The following is a 25429-nucleotide window of genomic DNA, read 5'->3' as shown; positions in this document are numbered from 1 at the left end:
TTGATGCTTTGGCAATATTGCATGTAAACAGTCATGCCACTGAAGTACTTGAAATTGTGTGTGTGTGTGTGTGTGTGTGATGCCCTGTGACGGACTGGCATCTCATGCAGGGTGTATTCCCACCTCACACCATGTTCTCGGGATCTACTGCGATCCTGATCAGGATCAAGTGGTTCAGTGAATCAGCACACACACACACACACACACACACACACACACACACACACACACACTGTCTTTCTCACACACATACAAATTACATGAAGGACTGTGAAAAATGAAATCTGGTGCTACAGAGAAGCTCTGTGTTGAAAGATGACATGTACATAAGAGTTTGTGAAGTAATTAATAAATATTATCTACCTGTCTGTCTATCTATCTATCTGTGTATCTATCTATCTATCTATCTATCTATCTATCTGTCTGTCTGTCTATCTATCTATCTATCTATCTATCTGTCTATCTATCTATCTAGTGTATGCGCACCATGAATGGAATATCAGTGTAAAATTCTCTCTCTCTCTCTCTCTCTCTCTCTCTCTCTCTCTCTCTCTCTGTGTGTGTGTGTGTGTGTGTGTGTAAAGAATGAAGAGCGGAAGTAGACCGACCATTTTGAAATCCTGCACCGCCTGGGTAAGATGGAAGATTTCTCCGTTTCTCTCGTCACTAATGTTTCTAATCTTTCTCTGAGTGCATGTAGAGAGTGAGAGTGAGAGTGTGAGTGTGTGTGAGAGTGTGTGTGTGAGAGTGTGTGTGTGGTGTTTTGCGGTGTGTGATGTGAGGTGATAGATGATTAAATCAGGTTAAATGTACCACTGTATGGAGCGACAGAGGCGCGAGGAGGAGATCCTGAAAATCTTCCTCACACACACACACTCACTCAGACACACTCTCTCTCTCACACACTCATTCTGTGATTGGGAAGCGGAGAGGACATGAAGACAGTGTTCAGGACATGAAGACAGGGGTTCAGTGTGTCGGTGTTGAGTGAAGTGTTGAGAGTGAGAGTGAGAGGGAAGTGTTACACTGTAGCGAGAGAGGAAATGGTAACATTCACGCGCTGTGTGTCTTGTTGCTGTTGTGTACGGCGCTATGCTAACGCTAAGCTCGCTGGTGTTTCTGGGGAGCAGGAAACGGAGGTTCAGTGCTGCTGGGGGTTTAAACTCGGTAATGTCGGGGATTGTAGTTGTTAAATGATAAAGAAAGAATAAAGAAATGTTCATTGTTGGGGTTGATCTGGTTTTCCTTCGCTCGTGTTTTGACATGTTTTTCCTCTGTGCATTGAGGAAGTAGTAAAGCTTGTTTACTTTGTAGCGCTGCGTCATCAGATTGCAGTGTTTCTCTCTGTCTCTCTATCTTTAACTGTCTTTCTCTCTCTATCTGTCTTTCTTTCTTTGTGTCTCTGTCTTTTTCTAACTGTCTCTCTCTCACGGTCTCATCTACCTGTCTCACTCTCACTGCATCTATCTATATATCTCACTCTCACTGCCTCTCTTTCACTATCTATCTGTCTCATGCTTACTGCCTCTATCTATCTATTTGTCTGTCTGTCTATCTATCTATCTATCTCTCTCACTCTGTCTCTCTATCTATCTGTCACTATTTCTATCTATATCTATCTCTCACTATGTCTCTCTATGTCTGTCTCTCTATCTATCTTTAGCTATATATCTATCTATCTCTCTCACTCTCTGTCTGACTTTCACTCTGTCTATCACTCTATCTGTCTCACTCTCTCTATCTATCTCTAGCTATATATCTGCCTCGCTATCTGTCTATCTATCTATGTATTTGTCTTTGTCACTCTGTTTCTGTCTCTCCTTCTGTCTGACTCTGTTTCTCTGTCTTTATCGTTCTCTATATCCATCTTTCTCTCTATCTGTCGCTCTCTCTTTCTCTTTATATCAGTCATTATATGTCCATCTCTGATGGTCTGTCTTTCTCTGTATCTTTGTCTCATGTCTGTGTCAGCAGCTCTTTTTTGTCTCCCTTTTTCTCTCTCTCTCTTTCTCTTTCCCTCTGCCTTTTTCTGTCTGTCTCACTCTCTCTCTCTGTCTGTCTCTCAGTCTTCCTCTCTTGCCTGAAATCTGTCTAACATTAACTACATTACTTGCACTATGTAATGCACAAAAGTGTAACCGGTGTCCCGTGTGGTTTAGGAGGTTATTTCTTGGTTTTAGGTAACGCTGCACAATTAATCGGATATCGATCTCGATTACGATTTTGACTGCCCACGATTAAATGAACATGATCGACTGCGATATTGACGTTTAAAGTTCGTCCTCCACTCATAGAAAACTCCGCTGCGAATCAGTTCAAGTGCTTCCTAAACTTACAGCCAGTCACCAGAAAGTGGCGCAGGGGTGACATCATTTTGTACGCCAAAACCCGGAAGCGACTTAGCATTTTAGCGCTTGAGCTGCGAGCTTCGCTTCGTCCTCCTGATGTTAACTTCCGGGTTTTGGTACAAAATGACGTCATCCCCGCGCCGCTCTATTGGGTGATTTTGTCTACGTCTCTCCTCCTGTAAACACTGTTATTGCCTTTTCTGCATACGCCTGAACTGTTTTCATTTGGTTGCATATTGTTATATTTGATGCACATTTTCATTTTGTTGATGGCAATTTTTATTTTTACTTTTCCTATATTTTGGGTACAATTGTATTTATATTTTGCTTCTATGAGATGATGCACTTTAAGCACCAGTCTAATTTGATGCAAAGATTTGTACATGAGCAGGAATGTAGCACAGCATGGAGGTGAAAGCAGCGGTCTGTTTATTTAAATGTGAAAGTGCAATAAAAATATGTTGTCCCTAAAATCAATGAATAATCATGATTATCATTTTGGCCACAATCGTGCAGCCCTGGCTTTAGGACTCCTTTTTTCCCCGTTTTCTTAAAGCTTGTAGCGGATATTAAAACCCCAGTCAGGGACCGTTGGAAGTGGCAGTGCAGGGTTTTGGCACTGCAGTAACACCACCACAGACACAGTAATGAGGACTGGGACTGCATGGAGAAAGAAATCTTCCACATTGCTGGTTGATCGGGGGTTTAAATCATGACGAGCACAAAGTCCAGTCTTTCTCAGCCTGAGCTGATAAGATACTGCTGTTGGTTCTGTCCTTCCCACAGGTTACTTCTTTTTATGGCTATGAAGGATTTTATCCAGCCGTGTCGTTTATATGTCCAGTAGTGCAGTGTAATAAGCAATATTATTCCAATAGTCAGAGTAATAAACTTGCGTCAAACACACACTAGTGCTTGGATTGAATGGTGTAGATTTATCGATTACCAAGTGGGACATTTAAGACAAGTTCTGTCTTCCTCATTTTCCCTTTCCTGTCTCTGCAGCGTGATGGATAAGGGCCATACGGTGAAGCTGTTTGTAGGGAACCTGGCCCTGGACACCACGCAAGAGGAACTGTCCGCCATTTTCGAGGCCTATGGCCAAGTGGTGAGCTGCAGCGTTCTTCGGCAGTTCGCCTTCGTCCACTTGCAGGGAGAGGGCGCTGCCGAGCGCGCCATACGGGAGCTCAATGGCCGAGAGTTCAAAGGTCGTAACCTGGTGGTGGAAGAGTCCCGTGGACGGCCGCTCCACTCCACCAAAGTGTTTGTGGGTAATCTGAGCGGCATGTGTACCACAGAAGACCTGAAGGAGCTTTTTCAGACTTTTGGGAAGGTCCTGGAGTGTGACAAGGTTAAAGGTAAGAGAAGTATTTTGAAAAGAAAAGCAAGTAATAACAGTAAATTCTCAGTTTCACATTCAAATATAATAATAATAATAATAATAATAATAATAATAATAGTTGGCATTTTGTATTGGATGCAGGCTACAGCCAGCAGCCATGGAGTATAGGAGTGAGTGAGTAGATTTTGCAGTATGGGTGAGGACTCTAGCAGCTGTATTTTGTACATACAGAAGTTGCTGTAAGATAAGATAAGATTTGAGCCAGTCAAGTGTGAAACTCCAAAACCTGATAGACACGAAATGAGTATGTCATAACTTACTGCGTCGAAGGAAGCGCTGAATATGGATGGCCCAAAGTCAGCAGAGTGTATAGGGTTTTTCACAAAGATAAGAGCAAGATCAAGGTTCTTAAGAATGGGTGTGACCGTTACCGTTTTAAGAGCAGTAGGGACACAACCTGAAATGCAAAACCTGATGATGGATGGGTGACATGACTGACAGTTCTTGAGGAGAAGGGCAAGATCAAGCTTGCAGGAAGGTGCGTTCGATTTCGAGATAAGATCAGGTTCATCTCAGTTTGAAGAAGCGTATCACTTCTTGTCTGACTGTATGGAGAAACCGATTGTTCATTAAAGAAACTGAGGAAAGCAACACCGTGCTCCAAAACCCCCCCCCCCCCCCCAAAAAAAACCCTGGAGACTGCAGCTGGGGGTGGTTGTGGGAGTTTGGCAAGCTGTGGATGTGTGAACAGTTGCACTGATTACAGATGAAACTTTGAAAGGGATTGTTCTGTATCCAAGCACGTGATCCGAGTACACTAGAGTGTGATCACTAAGCCTGTATAGATGCTCTAGGAGAGCATCTATATTTAAGTGCTCTGAAATCAGCAGCAGACCACAAAGAAGAACGGTTTGATGGAATGAGTCTTATTCTGTAGGTGGCCGATGATTAAATATCTCAGAGAGGGAGTTGTCGGGGAAGAAGCCTGAAGAAGGGTGCATTAACTAACAGTCAGTTGTTGTGGTTATTACAATAAGAAACAGGAACATTCTTATGAGGCTTGGTAATGGCAAAACTAAAAATACCTTCAGTGGTTAGATCTTAAACCCCAACCACAGAAACAGAGACGGATTTCAGACACAAACCAGTGGAGCAGATTAAGTCAAATGCAAATGGTTCAGTGACTCAGTGGTTAAAGGCTCTGGGTTACTGATCAGAAGGTCAGGAGTTCACGCTACCGCTGTTGAGCAAGGCCCTTGCCCGTGAATTTCTCAGATGTATAAATGAGATAAACGTCGCTCTGGATAAGGGCGTCTGCCAAATGCCGTAAATGTAAACGCAAGACCACCAATTTGAGTAAGTGAATCAGCGTGTTGTATCAGATAAGTCTTCTAGAACTACCAGCCAGCTAGGACACTTAAACCTGGATTATTCTTGCGTTTAACTACTCGTACTCAAAGATGGCTGCTGCGTGTATCCTGCGGTCGTACGGAGCGTCACATCCTCAAAAATTAGCGTCACATGACATGGTCTCCGCAACTGACTAAACAAACTAGCCTTATGTCTCAAAATGCATACTTATGTTTTATTCTAGACCGTTATTGAGTAGTAAGAGTTTTACAAACCTCTCCTGTGGCCTTCAAACCTACCAGAAGGTCCGTCTTGAATTTTCTGGATCTTCTAGATGAGTAAATACATGTGACTGGGAAGATCAGAGTTTATGATTTGAGATGACCGCAGAATGGAATATAAAAGAACAGCGCGGTAGAAACAACGCTTGTCATTGTGTGAAACTTTGCTGTGCATGAAATCACTATTTTATGGCTTTTTTTTTGGCTTTGAAACCTGATGGACCGGGATGTTTTGTTTCTGATGTGCCATCTATTGATTGTCATTTTTAATCCCGCAGATGTACATGAAGTATGTACAGGCAAGTATTTTAATAATCCCACTTGCACTGCTGCTGCATCGTCATGGTGAAGAAATAGTTAAATGCGCAATAGGTTTGCTCAGTTATGCTAGCGATAGTATTTGAAAATCTCTCCTGCTATTCTGCCCACTACTAAGTGAGGACCACCAGTTGTGGGATTAAAAAATTCAAAAAATTAAGTTGCTTGGTATGTCTGGTAGGCATACCAGAAAATGTCTCATTTAAAATCTGCCTTCAACGGGACACTCAAAGACTGGATGTTTAGACGGGGTGGGGAGAAAAAAAAAAAAAAAACACGAGAAGTGAGAGCGTTTTCATACTTGGCCCTGGATGCTTGAGTCCATGCCTTGGCTTGCTCCTGAGCTCCAGAGAAAACTGTGAAAACATTCATGCATGCTGGTTTTGTTGATTCTCTGAATATGGAGGAAGATCAGCAAAGGTTAAGAGAACGATGGCTGTATGTTCGGTAACTTTGTTCAGCATCTGCTGTACAGTTTATAAAATGAAATACTGTTCCAATTTACAAAGCAACTAATGAAGGCATGTACGAGCATTTTACGAGCCGAGCCCTTTTGCGATGAGAGTTTAATATGTTTGGTGAAGAGTGAAGGCTCTTTTTGAACCAGGGTGCAGGTAGGGATTGATACATCAACCCCCTTTTTTACTCAATTACAGCCTGGCACTCTTCTTCCACAGGCTATGCCTTCGTGCACATGGAGAACAAAGAGGACGCGCTACAAGCCATTGAAGCCTTGCACGGCACCTCATTCAAGGGACGTCCACTCTCTGTGGAGTTATCCAAAGTCCAGCCCAGTAAGCAGACCCCGACTGGAAAGATCCCTTGCGTTAGTTGTGGTAAACAGGGTCACTATGCTGGTGAGTGTCCCTCTGGGAAACCCGCTCTGGAGCAGTACCAGAGTCAAGCGGCAGTGCTGGCAGCTGCTGCCGCTGCCGCTGCAGGACTGCCACTTCAGGTACAACAGAGCGTCCACAACTCGGTCTACAACACCACGACCTTCGACCCCACCTATGCTGCTTTGACTGGCCTGACTGCTGCAGGAGCGCGAGCGGAAGGAGCAGCCGCCGTTGCACCTGCTGTATACGGCGCGCTAGCTAACCAAGTTTACGGAACAGTCGCTAACCAGCTCTATGGAGGCACGATGGCTAATCAAGCTCTTAACTCTGGGGCCAGCGCAGCTGCTGCACAGGTCTATGGATCTCTTAACCCTGCCCTCTATGGCCAGGTGACAAGCGGAAGTGTTGCAGCTGCTGCAGCCGCCGCCGCTGCCTACGGGCCACAGGTTTACACGCCTGCAATGGCCAACCCTGTGTTTTTAGCTGCAGCACCTAGCATGGAAGTACCTGCAGCCGCTGCTGTAAACCCAGCCTACACGGTAGCTTCAGCCATCTACACAGCCAGCCCAGCTTACAGCGCATTGGGAGCGGCTGACCCGACGGCCATCTTTGAAGCAGCAAGGGCTCAGTACTTTGCACAGGGACAGCAGGTGCTAGCAGAGCAGCAGCAAGCTACTACGAAATCTGGGGAAAGGGACAGGAGCCCGCTCAGAAGATCAGCACCTCTGCTGCCTGACCCAGTTATGAAGCCTTTCATGTACCAGAGGGCAAAGCGCCGAGCACTACTGCCTACTCCTGCAGGCCGGGAAGAGGCCGCCGCCCAGGAAGAGGATCTCCTTGCCAGGTGGGTTTAGCTAACAGGTTCCAGAGGAAAGGCAGAGTTCTGGTAAATTAGCAAAACTGTACGCTGGGCATAATTACAAAAAAATACAGCAATATTTACTATACAATATATTGTTGCTTCAGAATGGCATCGTCCCTGGGTTCCATTTGGAAGTGAATAGAGCAGTTTGGGACGAATTGCAAGTTATTTTTTTAAAATAGTGACTGAGTGCCAGGTTCCTGTAAACGTAGAAATGATTTAAATATACAATCTCATAATATCATAAGCTATAAGTAAAGATTTAGCAAGTATGGTGATATAAAAAGTTTTGTATTGGCACATGTCTTCACAAAATGAGCATTTTGACACTGTATTGGACTGTTTGGTACAGATTTACCATTTGAGTCTGGTGTGTGTGTGTGTCTCTGACGTTCTCTTTCAGGTACTACGCGGAGTACTATCAGCAGTACCAGCAGCTCGCCCAGTACCCACAGTACCCCACGGTTCATTATCAAGCCCCAAGCCCACTGGCGGCGATGTCTGCCATCCCCACGCTGTCTGCCGTTCCTACCGCCCTCGACTCGCTCAGGCCAGTGCTGCCCGCCGCCCCCGTGCCTGCCACTGCCGCCATCGCCGTGGCAACATCCCGCGTGTATGAGCCGCCGCCGATTCCGCCGTCGCGCAAGGAGCCCCTCCTGCGCCGCTCCGAACTCGCCCTGCACCCTCCCGAAACGCCCTTTCGATAGTGTGCACTTCCTCCCACTGTCCCCCCCTTCTCTCCTCGCGCCATGTCTCTGACTGTGTGTGTGTATGTTTTGTGTGTGGACAGAGTGTGTCTGTGGTTTCTGTAAGTGTGGGAGAAGTGTGTGTGTGTGTGTGTGTTTGTCTGGGTGCCTTGGCTTTTAAGGACTGGAACATCTGACTTTGGTCCTGATCACACACCCGGTGTAGCGAGTCAGGGTTCGAGAAAGGGAACGTGCACACTTTTAATCATACACGACTTACAATGTAACGTTTCAAATCTCAAACCTTAAAGCTGTAGACAGCTTTAAGGTGTAGGCTAAACTATTAGCCATGTGATGCTTTATGTGTGTGTTTTTTTTTTAAATATATATTAGGGTATGAATGATCCTGTACTTGAGAATTTTTTTTTTTTTTTTTTTTTTTTTTTTTTTTTTTAAAGATTTGCTTGAAATAATTAGTGGAAATATAAACCATTTGATGTTTGTCTGTACATAAATATATAAACACACCATATGAATTAGCTGTCGATACATTACGGTTTTTTTAAAAATGAATGTTTATTCCCCGAGGTGTGTGAAGTGCCAGGACCAGGGTTTGACACTGTTTTTGTGTGTGTGTGTTTGTCCTTTGCGTCTTCGAGACAGTGTATGTGTGTTGACGTCAGTTGCATTGGATGCAATGACCGAACGACAGGCACACACGTGGATCAACACACACACATGCATTTAGGGAAAACTGCCTTGATTTTTCTACCACAATACATACACGCACCCTTCACATCCTGAGAGAAAGAAAAAAAAAAAAAGATCTTAAACGATCAGTGATGATGTGTATCACTCCTCCCCATCCCACGGCACCCCTCCTGAAAGCTGAAAGACACTGTGAATCCTCTCTGCTTTTATTTGTTTTAATGTAGCTACGCCAATCAGCATGGTGAGAAACAGGGAATAGAATCATTTGGGAAAGATAAGATGGCTAGATGTGCCACGTTAGCTGGGATCGGTCCTTTTTAGCATGTTGTTTAGGCAAATTGGACCTTCCGTTCATCGACTTAACTGCCATTTTGCATAGAAGAGGCATTTTGGAAATATCTTATTGATGATCATCATGTTTTTTTAATGAAATGTACAAAATGGGACTCAAGCATCTTAAAAAAAAAAAAAAAAAGTCTCCGTAATCTTTGTTTACAGCCATGAATGAGAAGTAGCTTTTTATAGAATGAACGTTTATAGCCAAAATCCCTTCTTTTTTCTTTTTTTTTTTTTTTCTTTCTTCTGTTTACTTTTAAACTCAGTGGCTTATTATTCTTATGCCTTATTAGAGAAATGTATAAAAGTGTGCTGTTGTTTGATTTGTAGTCTTAAAAATGTGAAACTAGATAGAAGTTAGCACAACGAGAGTGCTGTTTGTGGTGGGGGGGGGGATTAAAGGAAATGGGAGATCAGTTTCTTTCAGTCTTCTTTCCCATTCGCTGTACAATATCACTAGACTGCCCCTCATCCATCCTCCATCTCTCTCTCTCTCTCTCTCTCCAACTTTCTTTGCATCTGTCTTTAACTGTGTGCCATCGATACCATCATGATCTACCTTACACTTACCTACAGTACACGATGAATGACCAGTGTTAATGGGAAAATGTCTTCATTTGTGTAGTTTGTATGTACAAATACTATGGAATACTAAGGGTTTATGCATGGGCTTTAGAAAAAAATATAGTGTAACCAAGTATATTATTATAATAATAATAATAATAATAATAATAATAAAAAAAGTTTGATCCTTATGAAAGTAAAGGGAGAAAAGTTTTTTTTGTTGGATTTTGTTTTTTGCCGTTTTTCTTTTTGTTGATGTTTCATAATTGTTTTTCTTCTGTGAAACGACCAGACTCAAATGAATGGGAGCCTTGAGAGGAAGTGAAAGGACTAGAGACTGCCCCCTGTCCCTCTTGGTTTCTGTGGATGGGGTAAGTTGGGGGTGACCCTCGCTCTGTCCCCTTAGCTTTACCAGCCCTGAAGGAGAGCTGCACTACACAACGCTGCACCCTTTGAATAAGTAACTACCCAGCGTCACGCTCCTAAAACCACCTCAATGCGAGTTTGCTACACTGGCCGATGTTTAGTTGCTTTTTTGGGAGATCAGCACTGGTTTGGAGATGTGGTGAAGCTTTGTGTGTACCACTTAAGTGTTGTGCAGTGGCTCTCGGAGACCTTGTACCTGACCAGGTCTTGAGAGTTGTTCAGCTGACGCTTTGGTTTCTGTGATTATGTTGGATGTTGTGCATGTTATATTTTGCCTTTTTTTTTAAAAAACAAACAAACAAAAAATTTTTTTTTTATTCCAAATCCCAAGAGCGAAACTTTCTGACTCCACTGTCCCGACTGAACTAGGTCTCCAAAAGGAACTGTGGACGCCGTTGGTGGGGTGAGGACAGTTAGCGTCGCGCAATGCACAGGAAGCGCTCTCTGTCTCCATGCAGGTAAAAAAGCACTGTGCTTCGCCCCACCCCCCTTCCTCTCGTCCACCTGATAGCGCCTGCGCCTGTACCGAACATCTGCTCTTCTCCCCCACTACCCCACCTCCCCCTCTAGTCTCCACTACTCTGTCAACATCAACACAGCCAATGGGGATCCTCAGTGGGCCCAAGTTACGCCACAGTACTTTGCTGAAAGAAAACACTGACCGGTTTTGCTTCGCAGCTTGAGTGACAGCAGGGGCTAAGAGTTTGCTGCTGCTTCTGTTGGGCTGATATTCATGTTGCTGTGAGTGAAGGGTGAATGTGGTAGTGCCATGAATGAAGACTGGGTGAATGTTAGCAGATATAGCTGATGAGTAAATATGTGTGTGTGTATGAAGTGGTGGAGTGATTGACTGAAGCTGTTGCTATAGTGACGAGTGCTTGGGTGTTGGTCTGTTCAGCGTCTCAAGGCTTGGCAGATGTGGACTTTGCTCAAGAGCCCCACTGAGTACATCGCCGATCTCGCTTGTCCCTCCAACTCTTCCTTTACACCCTCCCTTTTTTTTCCTCCCGGCCCCCTTCCCCCCCCCCAGACCTTCCTGGAGTTTGTTCGCCGTACACACACAGCTTGCCGCCGTCTTCGTCGCCTTCCCAAAACCGGCTCTCGAGTTTGTTCAGTGTTATGCACTTGCTGCCTAACCGCCTGAACGCACCCCTGAAACTCCCCCTTTGCTGGACATGCTCTGTCAGGCACTTAAACTGGTAGTTCACCCTAAAGCAGCATCAGACTCTGTAACTAGAGCTTCAGACAAAAACGATATACGGTTTTGCCCTCCCATCGAGAAACCACAAGTTTGATTCCCTCAGCCGTCCGTGGCCAAAAGTCATAACTGGACCAGTGTGGCTGCAGGATTTCAATCCAGTCAAGCAGGAGCCACACCTGATTAGTCGATTGAAAGCAAGGATCAGTTGATTAAAAAAAGGACGCAACTGTGACGTCTGCTTGTTTGGAATGAAAAACCTGCAGACACACCATCCCTTTGCTGATCAGATTGGATACCTCTTACTCTAAGGGGACTAAACAAAGACCCTTCTAGGTGGATCCTTTCCCTACAAGTATGCCGTGTTAATCAGACCGACCGTAGCCGCATAATGGGTCAAATGTCTGTTGGATGATGGATGCAGAAGAGAGCTCTTCAATGTGAGTTCTGCCTTCTCATGCTGCATGAGCAGGAGTTCAAAAAGATCTGGTGGCTTCATGTGTCTCGCATCACCCGTGTAGTTTTTTTCTTTTTCTTTTCTTTTTTGTCTTTTGTCTAGAGTTCTAGTTACTGATTCTGAGATTTTGGGTGGAAAATCACTTTACCGCCCTCCTGTAGGGTTCTTAGTGTAAATCCTGTGATTACACATCGACCGTTGAAAGCCACCCTTCACCCCTAGAGGGTGTGTTCGTGTCAGGTTTTGTTCCAGAAGACCTAATCCAATCCACTAGACATGAATTAGGTAAGTCAGGTCTCCCTTTTATGGGTAAAACTGGAACAAAAGGCACTCCGTGTAGATCAGCTCTTTTGCAGGTGTCATTAACTGTCTTCAAGTACTGTCCACGCAAAGTATACACCAGATGTTGAGTTTCTCGATGAGCACGTAAAAGGGAAACGAGTGGGACTCCAGGTGTATACGAGTGCAACGTCTGGTGAATACTGACTTGAAGATTAGTGAATCTGGTTGACGCTTGTACCCCGACGTCGTTTGTGTGAAGGTGTGCCTACCTTAAACCCAGTTCCTCTAAACTCCTTTTGAAGTGTTGTAACTTTTGTGCAACGAGTCTTGTTTGAGTTTTCAGCGGACACTGAGGAGGACATCTCAAAATAAGAACACTGATCTTTTGACCAGCTTCTGAGCCTGTCTATTATTTGAGTGTTTTTTCTAATTTTTTTTTTATTTAATGTTACTAGCCCTACACTTTTTTTGTATTTTTATTTTTCAAAGGGTTTCTCAGGGGTTCTTTGCACAATTAAGGGTTCTAGCTTCCAAAAATCTGTACCCAAGTGGAGCTTTTTCTGAAAGGGAGATCCTCTGTTGTAGGGTTCTACATAGGCTACGATCACAGCACAAGCTTCACTGCACAAGTCCAATTTTTCTTTTTCTCAGATTAGATCTGTCTATCTTGCTGGTTCATATCCGTAACCACAAGTTGTGCATCTCTCATCTAAAACACCCTGCGTCAATTTCTTGGGTCGCTACATTATCGTGTAGTGGGTTTGGTAAGTTCCAGTTTAGCTTGAATCATTTGCCCACATATCATGGAAATCACCAATTTCCCCATCCTTCCACTCGATGATGATGATGATAATGACAACGGCATGAATTCCCAGTTCAGTTAGGCGTCCAATCTAGGACCACATATGAAAGATTCTCAGGTCAAGATTGTATTTTTATCTCCATACAGTTCTGAAAAAAAAAAAAAAAATCAGATCTATGTCGTCATAAGGCAGAAAATCTGATTTGGGTCACTTCAACCTGGTGATGTGAACGTAGCCATAGAACCCAGAGAGGCAAACTGAGAAAACCTTACGGTTTTATATTCTAACAGCATAGATCCACACTCTTACACTGAGAACAATGTTTAACACAGACCGCTGTGAGGTCAACTGTGAAGACCTTAAACCCTTCATGTGGAAAGATGTGTAAGACAAAACCTTCACTAAAAACCACCTGTAAGTCCAGTTTGATATTGAAGCTGTGACTTTCTCATAGTCGTGTTCATACACACCCTTGTGCTGTGTCGTAGGATTTCAAACAGCTGAGTTGGCAGGAAAACTGGTCCTGAATTTCCCTACCATTTTAGAAAGGATATACAGGTAATTAAAAAAAAAAAAAAAGGGGGTTGTATCAAGGGCATTCAAACACAATTTGTAAAGATCTAGTTACAATAAATTCCTTGCATATAAAGGTCAGGATCAGCATGAAATATTATGAACTCAATGAACTGCATTCGGATGAATGATTTACATAAATGCATGTGATTGCCTGGGGCAAGACACAGATGATCTGCTAGAGAAGCCACAATGGTTCATGTTTAAACAGTAGAGCTGCGCTACTACAGCCATTTTTTTTTTTTCTATCTATACACTGGTCAGTACTCCTCGGTTGTATTGTTCGCTCCTCTGAAACACTTTGCTGTGTCCGCATCTGGACCTCAGTCTGCCGGTTGATGACCCCTGGGTTAACGGCATGTTGGTTTATCCCAATTAAAATTCCTATATAGAACGCTACACATGTGGGTTTGCCCTTTTAACAAAACATTTCAAGTACACAGCCTTAAGAGACCTAGAACCATCAACCTATCTAAAGAACCCACGAGAAACCCTTTTCCCATGAGCGTGCGAAGAGAAGAAAATAAAGGTGAGTATTCTCTAACGTATGACGGAATATCTCACACAATATCTCAGCATGACCGGAGATCTGTGCTTACTGAGGAAAATATCAATGTTTCTATGGAGTGCTCCTTGAGAGTGGAGTTTAGTGTGTTAACACTGACCTCTGACCGCAGTCTTAATGTTTCCTACACATTACACCAGAGACTCTTTCCTCAGCTTGATGTTCTCTAACAGCTAAATGGCTGCCCCCTACTTTTCTCCTTTTACTCTAAATGTGCACATTATCACAGAGCACTGCTTGTGGTAGCATTTTCTTTAGCCGTTGCTATAAGAAATCCAAATTTTTTCCCCCCAGTTATCTACCTAGTTGTAGCTTTTTGTACATTTCCCCCCCCTAGCAATTCATCTTCAGTTCAAATATGGCTTCTTTTTTTTTTTTTGTGACGATACACAAAGCGTTTTTTGTCACAGGGATTAGGGTGTGTATTGCCCATAATTATAATACATCGGAGATGGTGGGGTAAATGCATGCTCTATAATAATGTTAACTGCACAAACTTGGTGACTGGATAAATGTAATTACTGTTCTACATCAGCTTATGCATACACACAATTTGTTGTCGCATGCAAATCTATAATAAACTAGTCCTATAAGGAAACGTGTGCGTATTGTTTGTTTTTCTTTCTCCTCTAAAGCTTTTGCATTGCTTTGGCATGACCACAGCCAAATGTATGTTAGCAGGTTACATCATTTTGTTCCATTGTCACTCCTAGTGCTCTGTTTCCATGTTCTATTTTAGAAGATGAGTTTAAAAGACTGAATGTCCCAGAAAAAATATCCCCCACAGCACTCAACATGGCTTCGTGCATACAAGTCCCCATGTCTAAAATGGTCTCCTACTCTCTATTTCCTACAAATGCCAAGCGACTATAGGTTTTCTGTACTTTTTAGAAGACAGCAACAGGGCACACAAGCTATGAGTAGTCGACAGTAAGCAAATACTTAGTGTCCAGGAACGTACTACAGAAATTGAAGGTTTTTGTTATATTCATAAATATAACACACGTGTTAACAACTTAATGCTTAGGTCTGATACACATACAGGAAATACTCTACTCTGATTTTCCTCTCACTTGGTGTCAATACATTTTATCACAATATTCTTAACCAGTGACTTGAAAACTAGGCTTTCTCACGAACATTTAAAATCATATTTAATATTTAGGGTATGTTTTGGCTTCACGACGTTACTCATGATTTTTCCTCGTGACATTTGGTCCTCTGCTCTTATCAGTGTAAGTGCTACCTTTAGGTCATATCCTTAGGAAATATACAAATTTAATTCCTTCCAAAATTCCTTTAAAAAGGGAAGAAGAATAAAAAGCACATTTAAAACCTATGTTTTAAAAGACTTGCAGTGTTACCTGTACATTTTAGGATAGATTTCAAATTCTGTAAGTACTCTAAATGGACTAGTATCAAAGTAGCTCACCAAATACCTGCCTGTTGATGTTCCAGCAAGTCATTCATCAGAAATCCCTTCTGTTAAAATACAGAAATAAATAGAAAGGCACCCATCCTACCCCCCAACATATAGGCCTATATGTCTTGTCATTTTATTCCTTTAATTTTTTATTCAAAGTATGGCATTATTCTTTCGATTCATTTTTGTTTTACGTTCAAGTATATTAGGATCTGCTTGTCTTTTAACAGCAAGGGATATAATGTAATTTCACTAGCTAATTGTTAAGTACTTTGAGCTAATAGACTATGTGGCCAAAAGTACCGTATGTGGACACCTGACCATCACGCCCCAATCTGGTTCTTCCCCAAACTGTTGCCACAAAGTTGGGAGCACATACTTGTCTAGAATGTCTTTGGATGCTGTGGCATTATAATTTCCCTTCAATGGAACTAAGCAGCCCAAACCTGTTCCAGCAGGACAATGTCCCTGTGGACAAAGTGAGCTCCATGAAGACAAGGAAAAAATTGGAGTGGAAGAACTGGGGTGTCCTGCACAGAGCTCTGACCTCAACACCTCTGGGATGAACTGGGATGCTGAATGCACCCCACTAATGCTCTTGTTGCTGTATGGACACAAATCCTCACAGCCACTCTCCAAAATCTACTGGAAAGCCTTCCCAGAAGAGTGGAGGTTATTATAACAACAAAAAGAGCGACGGATTTTGAGAATGGGATGTGATGGACAGGTGTCCATAAACTTTTAAGCATATAGTGTATGTGTACAAAATAGTTCTGTTAAATAGTTGATTAGACCAATTACAACAATAACAGGGGTTCCTCCTTCACAGCTCCAGGATCCCCATTTCAATTCTTTGCAGTCATCTCCCTGTGTCCATGGGTTTCCTCCAGGTTCTCTTGGTTCTTTCCACCTCCCAGAAACATGCTGGTAAGTGGACTGGCCTCTCTAAACTTCCCAAATGGTGCATGATGCCCTGTGATGGGTGTATTCCTGCCTTGTGCCCAGTGTTCTGCAACCCTGACTATGATAAAGAGGTTACTGAAGATGAATTAAGATGAATTATTATCCTACACAGGGTTGTAGGGAGGCTGGAACCTATTCCTGGGGACTTGGTGCACAAGGCGGGGGACACCCTGGACAGGGTGCAATCACATCGCAGGGGAAAATCAAACACAACGGACAATTTAGAGATGCCAATCAGCCTACAACACCTGTCTTGGACTGGGGGAGGAAACCGGAGTACCCATAGGGAACCCCCGAAGCATGGCGAGAACATGCAAACTCTGTGCACACAGGGTGGTGGTGGAAATCGAACCCCAGAACCACCCTGGTCCGAGGCAAACGTGCTAACCACTTAGCCACCATGTTGTTGTTGTTGTTGTAGTAATCATCATCATCATAATAATAATAATCACTCTACATGCATTCTCCATGCTTTCAGCCACAAATATAGTGCACTTGAGAGTGAATAAGGTGAAGTTTCAAACCCACAAAGAGTTTACTAATGGTGAAACAGCCTGAGGTCTCTGCAGCAGTGGGAAGCCACATGGTTCTGGTTACACCTTGTCTAGAAGCAGCTCTGGAATCAGTGTCTCCAAGCACTTTTCTATTCAAGCCAGCTGAATGTAAAGTGTGTGAACTGACCTTAAAGCAGTGCCTTACCCAGCTCTGGATTTCTGGCCATTCCAAGGGCAACAGGTGTCCTCCGGTGGGCGTGGCCGCGTCTCTTGGGCGTGTCCGGGCGTCTCTTCCCCCGTCGTTAAATTAGCCACGCGCTGATTGGTGGATTAATTTTAGCTCCGCCCACGTGACCATTTGGGGGTGCTGAAGTCGCAGGGCGCTGTTACTTATTGGGGAGCGGTCACGTGTGGTGCTCTTGACCAGGACAGGAGCACTGGACAGACGGTGTCCCGCATCTCCACACACGCAACTCCGGACATAGTGGAGTCTGGCCCTCGCCTCCTCGGTCACGACACACACGCGCTCACTCTGAACTTACAGAAAAGTTGAGAAAAACAAGTGGTTTATACAGGGATATCGGAAGCCCTTTGAAAATGACAGCTGTCGAGACGCAAGTGCAATACAACACCACGTACACGGTGATGACGACGAATGAGTACATGACTCAGGAGGACGACTGGGACAGGGACCTGCTGCTCGACCCTGCCTGGGAGAAACAGCAGAGGAAGGTAGGTCTCAACAAAACAACAACAACAACAACAACAACAGCCCACACAACCTGAAAGCACATGCACGCAAATAAAGCCGCATTTCTACTCGTACAGGGGTGTAAATAAACTCAGGGTGCTGTATTTGACCCGTTGGTCTCACAGCTGTTCACTTCATTCCGGAGACTCTAAACTCCTCGACGTTTGATTCCCAGAATGACTCGCTCACTGATTCGATTCTGAATGGAAGCGTGCGGGATTCGATTCATTTGATTCACCAATTAGAAATGAACGAATACAGCTCATGCACATGAAAAAAGATATGACATCATTTTCTTGTGTATTTAGTCATGCATTAGACTAAACCTGCACTGACTCCCTTTCACTAACATTGTAACTCTGACTCTCATGCATTAACATAAGAATATAGAAGAATATATTTATTACCTAAATACTGAAAAAAGAAATAAAACTGTGAATCGATTTGGACGAGCATGTGCAAAATGCTGTAAATGTACATGTAAATATGGACCTCCCCTTACATTTTAGTTCGTAATGTTGATTTTTCTAAACGACGCTTTTAATGCGTAGAAAAAAAATGTTCGTGTACTTCATTATAGTAACTTCATGTTTGCGACTCAACCTTTATTTCAGGAATAGCCTACAAATCATATGAACAGTCTCCAAGTCATTAAACACACAATTAAAATAAAAACGTCTAAAAAAAAATAAATAGATCTAGGTCTGTTGTAAATTCTTAGGAATCGATTCAAAGATGAGTCGTTCGATATGAACCGATGCTTCTGCGAATCTATTGGGAGTATTGCAGCATTCTCGGTGTTGTCTTGCCGTGTGCACCCCACCCTCGCTCTACACCTCATGAACTGAGCGACTAAATATATCCAGCCCTCCAGAAACTATATTAACACACACGTTAAAAGCCTTATCGCAGATCAGTAATGCACACGGCTGTACGTTCATCCTGTTCTACACAATGTGATGAAATGAAATGTGTTGAAACACTAAGCAACACATCGTCTGATTTAGGGATTTCTGATATTCACGGACTGATGAGTTATCGTTTAAAAGTCTCACATGGTAACATCGTAGTAGATGAGTGTTTATTTAACCGAAAGTTGAACCAAATGGGTTGTAACCTGGCTACACAGGCTTGGTAATCAGGAGCAGTTTAACTGAGTGTCACAGATGCCACCGAGTGACATCAGCATGTTCATACCAGGAACTGAGCAAACCACAGGTTTATGGCAGCATGCGTTTGTTTCTGCCAGAAATAGAAATGGGTGGCATTTATTACCTGCTCATTATACATACGCTACATGTTTATACGTATGTATAGTCTGTGTCTAGCTAAGAAAATGTCTAAAAAGTTGTGCCTGTTCAGAAAGGAGGCAGAAAAATGTCCTGTGTTATTAGCAGACTGCATTAGAAAAGATTTTATCACATTAGAAGTTACAAAAATACAGTCCATCCTTTATAAATTGTATAAAATGCAGTGAAATGCGGTAATCACAGATATAAACGAATAGTCCAACACAGCCGTTTAAAAAAACAATAGTTTTAACCTCTGCGATGTAAAAGACACGTTTATACCTGCAGTTTGTTAACAGCTAGAAACGTTAGATCTGTAACTACTGAATGCTGACAAAGCAGAAAAAAAACAGGAATCGACGAGAGACCGCTTGCTGTTTTCATGGACCAACATTGTTGGAATTTGCTGCTGTTAATCAGACAGTCAGGGAGTATTTGTGTTTGTTTGTAGCTTATCCATCCTTCATCCAGATACATTTATTTATCAGTTTATTCCTGTATGTGTTTAACGGTTTCATGTCACGTATCAGCAAACGGACATTCCAAATGAAGCTCTTCTTGTTTTGTCTGTTGCAGTCAAGCCACTTTTTCAAATTCATCACCGTTTTAAAGAATATATATATCGATGTTTATGGATACTGTCTGTTAAACCATCTGCCCCAGGGCGCACACACACCTAACTCTAAATAGGGTTGACAGAGGTGAAAGATCTCGACAGATGGCTGTTCTCAGAGAGAGAGGCTTGGAGAAGTCCAGGGCTTCATTACACTCTACGAATAAACATGTCCTAAAAATAATCCCAAACCTTACGTCTGTTCCTCCTCCGATATCCCTCGTTCGTTCTCTCCATCCTCAATTCTGTCGCTCACGCTCTATCACTCTTCCTCAGCAGGGCAGAGTGAGAAATAACGACATGAGAGGTGTCGTTATTACAGCTAGGCTGGTATATGAATGATGAGGTGTGTTTTTGGGTTGTTGTTTTTTTTTTTTTTAAGAACATGAACATGCTGAGATGTCTACAGCGAGGCTAAAACGTAGCGTAACACTTGGTTAAGTTTCTCTGCTAAGGAATTAGCTGCATTAGCTGATCTGTCCTGGTGGCGTGTAAAGGCGCTCCCTCCCTTTTAGTGTCTCGGTGTCGGCGGTTTTGGACCAGAGATTCCCCACACACTCTTAGCTATGTGGAGAGCAGCTTCAGGAGCTGATATCATGATATGAATATAGAAAGGGCATCATTTTATGGTGAAATGAATATGAAAGGGGGGCTTTTGCACCTGTTCTTGCCCCTACTGACACATTTCAACACACACACACACACACACACACACACACACACACACAGTAAAGTCACAGTACTAAGGAGGTTGCTAAGACACTGTTGTTTTTTTTCTTTCTTTCAAAGAGCTATGCCTTGAATTCGATTTGATTAAATCTCAATTCCTCGTTTGTTCCTCATGTTGCGATTGTCTGACCAATCACGTCGCACTCCGTCAAATCTCTTGCTCTCGGCTTCCCAAACAGGCTAGGACTAAAGTCAGAAATAAACGATCACTAGATAAGGAAGGCTAGACTTATAATAGCCGTGATCGTGTCTTATTCTGATGCACACGGATTTATCCGTTTGTTTGCATAGTACAGTGTGAAATGGTGTGGAGAAAAAATAACACGTATTTTCTGTTCATTTGATTAAAAACAGTCAGCTGGTCTTGCTGATTCTTCTACAATCCCTGACGCTTCTTCGCGCCTCCATCAGCGACGACGGCACAGGCAGCAGAAAATAGCCGTGACTTTTCTCAGCGCAGGCCCGCTGTTGACTTGTAAATTCTGAGCTCCAATTCTAATGTCCAGGCCTTTAAATAGCAGCAGGTCTCCAGTATCTCTCCCAGCATAGACGTGCACTGTGAATGGGATTAATTCGTTAAATAAAGCCCCTTGTGGTGGATCGGTAATGTCTGTTGGACAGGTCCAGTGCTGAGCGCTGTCATTTAAGTGAGTAACGTCCATAACGATGATTAGTTTTGGAAATCCGAGACTTTTGCGCTGATCAATCTGACTTGCATCAGATTTTACTGTAGCATCAACGAGGCGCTGATGTGCTGAAGGTTAAAGGATGGATATACAGTACAGGATCGTACAGTACACATGCATTTCATTTTCCTTCCTCTACAATCGAATTCAGCGTTCTAATTAAAGTCACTTTTGGTAAACTATAAATATCCGTCGAATAGCCCAGACCGAGCTCCTTATTAGTGTGTAGAACTGTGTGCACACAAGGGAACAAATTCATTTAGTGAAGTGAAGTAGATCAGTCGTTCAGTGCCAGTCAGTGACGCAGGAAAGGTTCACGTCCAGGTTCCTGGCTGAGTAGAGTTACAACATTTCCAGTGATTAGTGGTATGTGTACAGCGTGCAGTTTAAGGGACGTGGAAAGCCTGATTTCTCATCAAGACTCGACAGGCATGCTCGTTCAAAATAGTGTGTGACACTTTTGAGCTTGGCTGTAAGGTTGATTAGGTGTGTGTGTGTGTGTGTGTGTGTGTGTGTGTGTGTGTGCACTCAAAAGATCATTTCATGTTGCATCCTATTTCAGTTTGTTGTCTGATATACAGCCTCAGGTACAATGTGCAGTACTGCAGTTCTGCAATATTAAGTTTTAAGGAAACAAAAACAAATGTTTGCCTCCTAATTGAGCGATTAAATTTTTGTAGTTAAATATTTTATATTTACATGCATGTAGGTACGGAGCAAATATATCAAACACACATAGTGTGAGAAAGTATGCAATCAGTACATATGTCTAACATGTGACATCATCTTAGCTGCTTTAATATACTTTAATATACTTATATGTAAAAAACAAAACAAAACCCAACAACAAAAGAATAAAACATAGTCCTAGATACATATCTGTTAAAAAAATATATTTATTTGTTTGTTTATTTTTGATACCATATTAGTTGCATTACTGTACTTTAATATGCTTATATGTTAATAACATCCCAGATGCATATCTGTTTTAAGAATATATATTTATTTATTTGTTTCTTTATGGTCTGTTTATTTATTTATTTATTTTTGTTAGCATGTACATTGTATGACTGTACTTTAATATGCTTGTATTTTAATAACATCCCAGATGCATATCTGTTTTAAAAATACATATTTATTTATTTGTTTGTTTGTTAATGATTTATTTATTTGTTTGTTTGTTTGTTTTTGTATTCATATACATTGTGTTGCTATACTTTAATATAGTAATATTTTAACAACATCCCAGATGCATATAATTTTTTTTTAGAAATTATATTAACTGTCTTTCTGGATTTTATTTATTTATTTATTTATATCGGATACCATCTAAGTTGCTTTAATATACTTTTAATATACTTATATATATATATTTTTAAATCTCAAAACTTGATGCATTTTTTATTATATTAACTTTATTAATTAACGCATTATTTGTTTGTTGTTTTGTATGTTATTTTAATATACTTTAATATAATTCTTTACAACACATCCCCAATTTAAACGTTTGTAAAAAATAAATAATTATAAATAATAATATTATTTATTATAATAATAGTAAATATTATTTATTACTAAATTACTAGTAAAAATACTAAAGAAATAATATTAACATTATACATATATAAAAATTTATATATACATATATATATATATATTTGTTTGTTTGTTTGTTTGTTTGTTTGTTTGCACGAGATATTATTTATTGTTGCAGATTAGTACCATTGTTAGAGCTCTCAGTTCCACTTCATTTTTTCGTTTCGTAAAGGTTTGACCTTGTGACACATTCACCTTCGTGTGATTGAGTCAGGCAGGAACACACTTGTATAGAATATACGCTATATATCAGTTTCAGTTCTGTCATACTAATATCCTGCGTATCACTGCTGCTATTTTCCACCTCTCTCACAGCGATATACGATATCGCGCCTCTGCTCTGTTCCTCTCTCTCACCAAGGGGGCTTGATACCTCGGTGGTCTCTGGAGTCTCACCTAACGCCAATATCTTTGATATCTTTGATATTTAAGTGGCGGTTTAGACTCTGTGTTTCATTCGTCCAAGGTCAAACACACTGGCTATATTTATGATAATTATCTCTGGCGAAGAAAAAAAAATCCACCTCTGATAATTTGCGATTTATTAAGATCAGGACACTTTTATTTTTGTCCATGAATGACAGCAGGTGTTAATGTTTTGAACATTGCAGCTCCAGAAGGTTAAAGGTTAAGTTCCCTCAATCACTACTGTGGCTTTCTATCTACAATAATACCAAACGCACAGAGGATGTGATACGGCGGAATGTGAGGAGCTTCATGCCAGGTGTGGTGTGTGCTAAGCGTGAAACCCAGCCTAGATCTCAAGGGGACGTTGTAGAGAAAAAACGGTGTGTGTATGTCCATGTCTATGTCCATGTCAGCTGATGCTAATGTGTTTGAAGCGATTCAGTATCGATGTGTTACCAATGTGGTACTGATGTCATCATGTATCCCTAATAAATACTTACTTGATTGAGAGAGAGAGAGAGAGAGAGAGAGAGATTGGAAAAAAACAGAGGCAGAAAGAGAGACGTCAGCTCAAATATCAGTTACTATTCCAGAAGTCGTGGCCTTGTAGGGCAGCTGCTATAAACTACAGTCGAGCGCACTGAGGCCTCAGGAAGGGCTTACGTGTGTGTCTCTCTTTTTTTTATAAGTTTAATCCATGGTTAAAAGCAAACTCATGGAAAGACATTTTCTACTTTAATGAGACATTTCGGTGTTAAAAGTCTCACATATACACGATGGCATGTAAATAACATTTACAGCATGAACACATTTCCTGTTGTTGTAGTTTTTTCTCCTTTTAATTTAAATCTGATCTAAACGTACGACTTTTATCAGACTCAAATCTGAACACCTGGCTTTACTGAGATCTTTGTTTCCTTGCGTAATGTTCAGAAGCGTCACAGTGAACCGATGTCATAGTAAATAAAAATAGAGTAGCGCTCGAATCACGATCACGTCGTCGAGTGTAGCTAGTTATTGCAGATGATAGAACTGAGACCTCTGGTGTATTGTGTATTACTGTATATGCTGTTAACATCAAAATCAATGGTTTTAGTTGCAAACTTATGAAAAAAACAAACCTTTTAAAAAGCTCCTGATGGCTACTGTAAAGTTCTCACGTTGTAGTTTGGTGGAACTAAACAATTCTCACACCTTATTATAACATGGCCACACTTCATTATCTCGTTCTCACACTTTTCTAAGCCGTGGCCACTAGGACTGCTAGGACTGATGAGATATGAGACATGATATTGATATTGTGATCAATTATGCCATAATACGCGAGATATTGCAGATATCATGATATATTATTATAACATTTTTTATTCTTATTTTTAGAGAATTTTCTTTTGCCCACTTTTCAATGTTCCTATATTTTATTTATTTATTTATTTACATTTTTTTTTAGAGAATTTACTTTTGCCCACTTTTTAATGTTCTATTTTATTTATTTATTTATTTATTTTTACATTTTTTAATTACATTTTTTTTGAGAATTTACTTTTGCCCACTTTTCAATGTTCATTTATTATTATTATTATTATTATTATTATTATTATTATTATTTACATTTCTCATTATTTTTGTAGAGAATTTATTTTTTACCCACTTTTCAATGCTCATTTATTATTATTAAAGAATTTATTTTTACCTACTTTTCAATGTTCATTTATTTTTCAGGACATTAAATAAAATATCATCGAAAACACTAAAGTTTTTCTGTAAGTTTCTTAACAAACGATATTTTGTGATATATATTGTGTATCTGAACTGCCTTTTGGAATGGTGATATAATATTTTAGTGGCCACGCATTAGGATCTCATCCCCGTATTAGGGTTGTTCTGGGTAAAATTTCATTCTGCTGAAAAAGCCTTATCCGATATACACGAGAGGTATTTTGTTAAAGGTTAATTCTGATACACGACAGACTCCATCACACTGCACTGTCCATCACTGTGTTCAGTGTGATGTGTGTTACTCCTGATAGAGAGAGACCTTTCAGGTTACCATGGTAACCTTTCCATCCGTCAGGGACGGGGCTTCTCCTGAGAATCTGATTGGCTTATTTGAGGTCACATGACCGGGGTGGAAGCCGTCAGTGTGGCGTCAGTGAATCCCAGCTTTAAACTGAAGTGAACTGAGTGTGGAGCGGTGGAATGACTAGAGGAAGCTACTGAGGTAAAATAGTCAGTAAAAAAAAAAGCACTTCCTGTTCGTCTGTTCTCCTGAGAAGCGATGAAGTCAAACTCCAAATTTACCAAAAATATGTCCTTTTGTTCTTGTCTTGTTTTCTTGGTATATGATAACATAAGAATAAAACGTACAGTACAGATGTATGGCTGTAAATGTAACTTTAAACAGATTTAGAAAAGCACTCTATCATTTTTACAGGGTTTTTATTATATAATATTTAATTACACTGTATCAAATGTCAATCCAATTATATTACTATTTAGTAACATATATAGACACAGACACCGGAGACATTTCTCCTTC

The 25429-nt window shown here is 41.3% G+C and overlaps 2 protein-coding genes across 2 annotated transcripts in view; both read left to right on the top strand.

Annotated features, from left to right (window-relative positions):
- The first annotated feature begins 603 nt into the window (after window positions 1-603).
- Window positions 604-8400, top strand: rbm14b (RNA binding motif protein 14b). The gene is made up of 4 exons (XM_053629582.1): window positions 604-633; window positions 3354-3706; window positions 6317-7319; window positions 7741-8400. The coding sequence occupies exons 2-4, from the start codon at window positions 3358-3360 to the stop codon at window positions 8042-8044; spliced, it is 1656 nt and encodes a 551-aa protein (XP_053485557.1). The 5' UTR covers window positions 604-633; window positions 3354-3357; the 3' UTR covers window positions 8045-8400.
- Window positions 8401-17356: 8956 nt separating this feature from the next.
- Window positions 17357-25429, top strand: part of actn3b (actinin alpha 3b) — a 30443-nt gene continuing 22370 nt past the window's right edge. Inside the window, exon 1 of the mRNA XM_053629578.1 lies at window positions 17357-17550. Coding sequence (XP_053485553.1) covers window positions 17416-17550 — 135 coding nt within the window. The 5' untranslated portion in view covers window positions 17357-17415. The remainder of the gene's footprint in view (window positions 17551-25429) is intronic.

This window comes from Ictalurus furcatus, chromosome 7 (genome assembly GCF_023375685.1).
Source record: "Ictalurus furcatus strain D&B chromosome 7, Billie_1.0, whole genome shotgun sequence".
Lineage (NCBI taxonomy): Eukaryota > Metazoa > Chordata > Actinopteri > Siluriformes > Ictaluridae > Ictalurus > Ictalurus furcatus.
The sequence above is the reverse complement of the archived record's forward strand: the minus strand, read 5'-3'. Positions and strand labels throughout refer to the sequence as shown.

Bases quoted from the DNA above. Each gene is read 5' to 3' on its own strand.
- rbm14b (XM_053629582.1), top strand. From the start codon at position 3,358: ATGGATAAGGGCCATACGGTGAAGCTGTTTGTAGGGAACCTGGCCCTG. The intron at 3,707-6,316 runs GTAAGAGAAGTA...CTTCTTCCACAG, and splicing joins GGAGTGTGACAAGGTTAAAG to GCTATGCCTTCGTGCACATG. The intron at 7,320-7,740 runs GTGGGTTTAGCT...GTTCTCTTTCAG, and splicing joins GAAGAGGATCTCCTTGCCAG to GTACTACGCGGAGTACTATC.